A 2,707-nucleotide genomic window follows, 5' to 3' on the forward strand; every position below is an offset into this window, starting at 1 on the left:
CAGCACTCTACCATAAAACTGCTCTCAAGAGATGAAACTTTCTGGAATCATCAAAGTGTGTTTTTCCACCACAAGACAATGAAATTAGAGGTTGGCAACAGAAGGGATTTGGTAGATTCACACCATACAAAAGCCAAGGGGCAAAATCTTAAAATAATTCATGTATTAAGGAAATAAGGTAAATGGGGGCAATTCTTTTTTTTTTTTTTAGTTTAATGTATTTTAATAGCAAACTTACAGGAACAGCACAGAACACAGACAACATTAAAAACATGTACTTGCATGTAGGACAACTCAGTTAGAAAAGTATAGTGAATGATGTATGATAAAAATGCCACAAACACCATTTAGTTGCCGTCAACAAGAAATTTACTTATTTTTTAAAAAATCCAAATGCTGGCATTGTCCAGAAAATTTTAACAGGTTTATTTATAATTGTTATAAAGTTGAACTGTTGAAATGTGTTCACTGAAACATTTTGCTTGCATTAACGCTTTACATCCTGCATTTATATTAAAAATTCACACACAAATGAAAATGGAAAGACTGCCAATACCTGATTTCTGTCCCCTATTTTTCCACTCGCAATCATATACTTAGGTACCTTTTGACCCCATGGAAAAATATCTAACATTCAGAACTACTGATAACAGGAAGAAGAGGCAAAAAATTTTTTTGAGAATGAAATGTTTCCCCTCATAGTGGACTCTTAAGCACGTTCTCCGCGTATGCGGCGTGCTAGCTGGATATCTTTTGGCATAATTGTTACACGTTTGGCATGGATAGCACACAGGTTGGTATCTTCAAAAAGGCCAACCAGATTGGCCTCACTTGCCTCCTACAAAGCACCAATAGCTGCACTCACTCTGGAAGCGCAGATCTGTTTTGAAGTCCTGAGCAATTTCTCCCACCAGGCGCTGGAAGGGGAGTTTGCGGATCAGACGTTCAGTGGATTTCTGATAGCGTCTGATTTCACGGAGTGCCACAGTACCAGGCCTGTAACGATGAGGTTTCTTCACCCCTCCAGTAGAGGGCGCACTCTTGCGAGCGGCTTTTGTAGCCAGTTGTTTCCTGGGTGTTTTACCACCGGTGGATTTACGGGCAGTCTGCTTTGTACGAGCCATGGTATGGGCACCTCCTTACTTACCCCCCTTCTCCTTGGGCTGGAGCTCGGCAAGCGAGAGGCGGCGCTGGCGTTAGAGAGCGGCGGCGGCGCGGAGACTGGCAATTCTTTAAGATAAATTAAAACTTTAAATTTGATGAGGTGCAGCTTATGTGCTAGTTTAGAGGGAAAAGCATGTTTAGAGGGAAACTTATAGCTGTAAATGCCTGCATTTAAACAAGAACTATCACAGGCTGTGGAGGAAGTCAGTCGGTAGGATGCTTGCCCAGCACCTCACAAACCAGGTGTGGTAAGCAGGCCTATAATCCCAGTGCTTGGCCGCAGAAGCAGGAGGGTTAGGAGTTCAAGGCTTGACTATATACTGAATTTGAAGCCAGCATGAGCTACTTCTTCAAACAAACAAACAATTCAAAAATCTCAAATTGATAAACGTGATAGCAAAAAGGTGCACACTAATCCCTGGCCATCAGAAGGAAAAAATTATAACAATGAAAGTAGAAAATAATGAAAGTAGAAAAACAATAGAGAAAAACAAAAACAAAACAACTAAAAAGGTTTTTAGGTAGACTGATCAAGATAAAAATAGTAAGGATTCATACTATTAATTCTGAAATAAGAGAGCATGTCACTCTGTATCTTAGATACGTAAAGAGGAAATTCCGTGGATAATCACATGTCTAGATAAAATGAACAGAAGGCTAGAAAGGCAAAAACTAGAAAACTCACTTTAGCAGTTTGAAGTCTGAGTGTGTTTGTATCAGTCAAGGAGATCAAGGTAATAATAACAATAATAGTTGATAAACTACCCACCAAGAAGAAATATAGGTTCTTACCTAGGGAACTAACACCAATCTCTTGCAATGTTTCTGAAAAACAGATTCGAGACAGTTCCTGGATCTCTCTGAGGCCAGAATGATACTAGTACCAAACTGATGGAGAAACTATATATTTCCCAGAAGTATGAGTGTAAAATCCTGCAAAAAAGATTTGTACCCCAAATCCAGAGATATAAACTGCATTATACACCTAAAAAAGGAGGGTTTATGTCAGTAACAAAAGTCACCTGAAAACAGTATCATAGGAAAGACAATGCCTACATGTTCCCCTGTACAGACCCAGAAAGAGCACTTAGCAAGTTACTACCCTTTACTAATAATGACACCCAATAGCTCTGAAGAGAAGAGAACTCCTGGAATCCGCTAATACCAGCTACAAGGAAAGCCCGTGGCAAGAATTCTCAACCACATAAAAGCCACCTTCTTAAATGTAAGAAGTAAAACAGAGATGGGAAGAGAAGCCTAAGTGTGTATAGAAGCATTATCGATAGTAACTGTAAGCTGAAGACAAATGTTCAGCAGTTAATGAACTGATTATATATAATATAATATAATATAATATAATATATAATGTCTTTCTCTCTCTATATATGCACATACACATATACATACATACACACATATATGTATGAATACATACACAAGATAGATGAACTTTGAAAATACTGTATCATTCTATTAAGGAAAAGAAGCTAAGCATTACAGTCATTTTATTAATATAAAAAGTTCCAAATCGGCAAATCTACAG

At 38.2% G+C, this 2,707-nt stretch overlaps 1 protein-coding gene across 1 annotated transcript; it reads right to left on the bottom strand.

The window, feature by feature from the left end:
• Positions 1-402: 402 nt before the first annotated feature.
• On the bottom strand, positions 403-1,240 carry LOC125414912 (histone H3.3A). The gene is given in 2 exon segments (XM_048457024.3): positions 403-862; positions 864-1,240. Coding segments are annotated over 2 exon segments (414 nt in total). The 5' UTR covers positions 1,125-1,240; the 3' UTR covers positions 403-709.
• Positions 1,241-2,707: the final 1,467 nt, after the last annotated feature.

The sequence above is a fragment of the Myodes glareolus genome, chromosome 14 (assembly GCF_982192425.1).
Source record: "Myodes glareolus chromosome 14, mMyoGla1.1, whole genome shotgun sequence".
Taxonomy (NCBI): Eukaryota; Metazoa; Chordata; class Mammalia; order Rodentia; family Cricetidae; genus Myodes; species Myodes glareolus.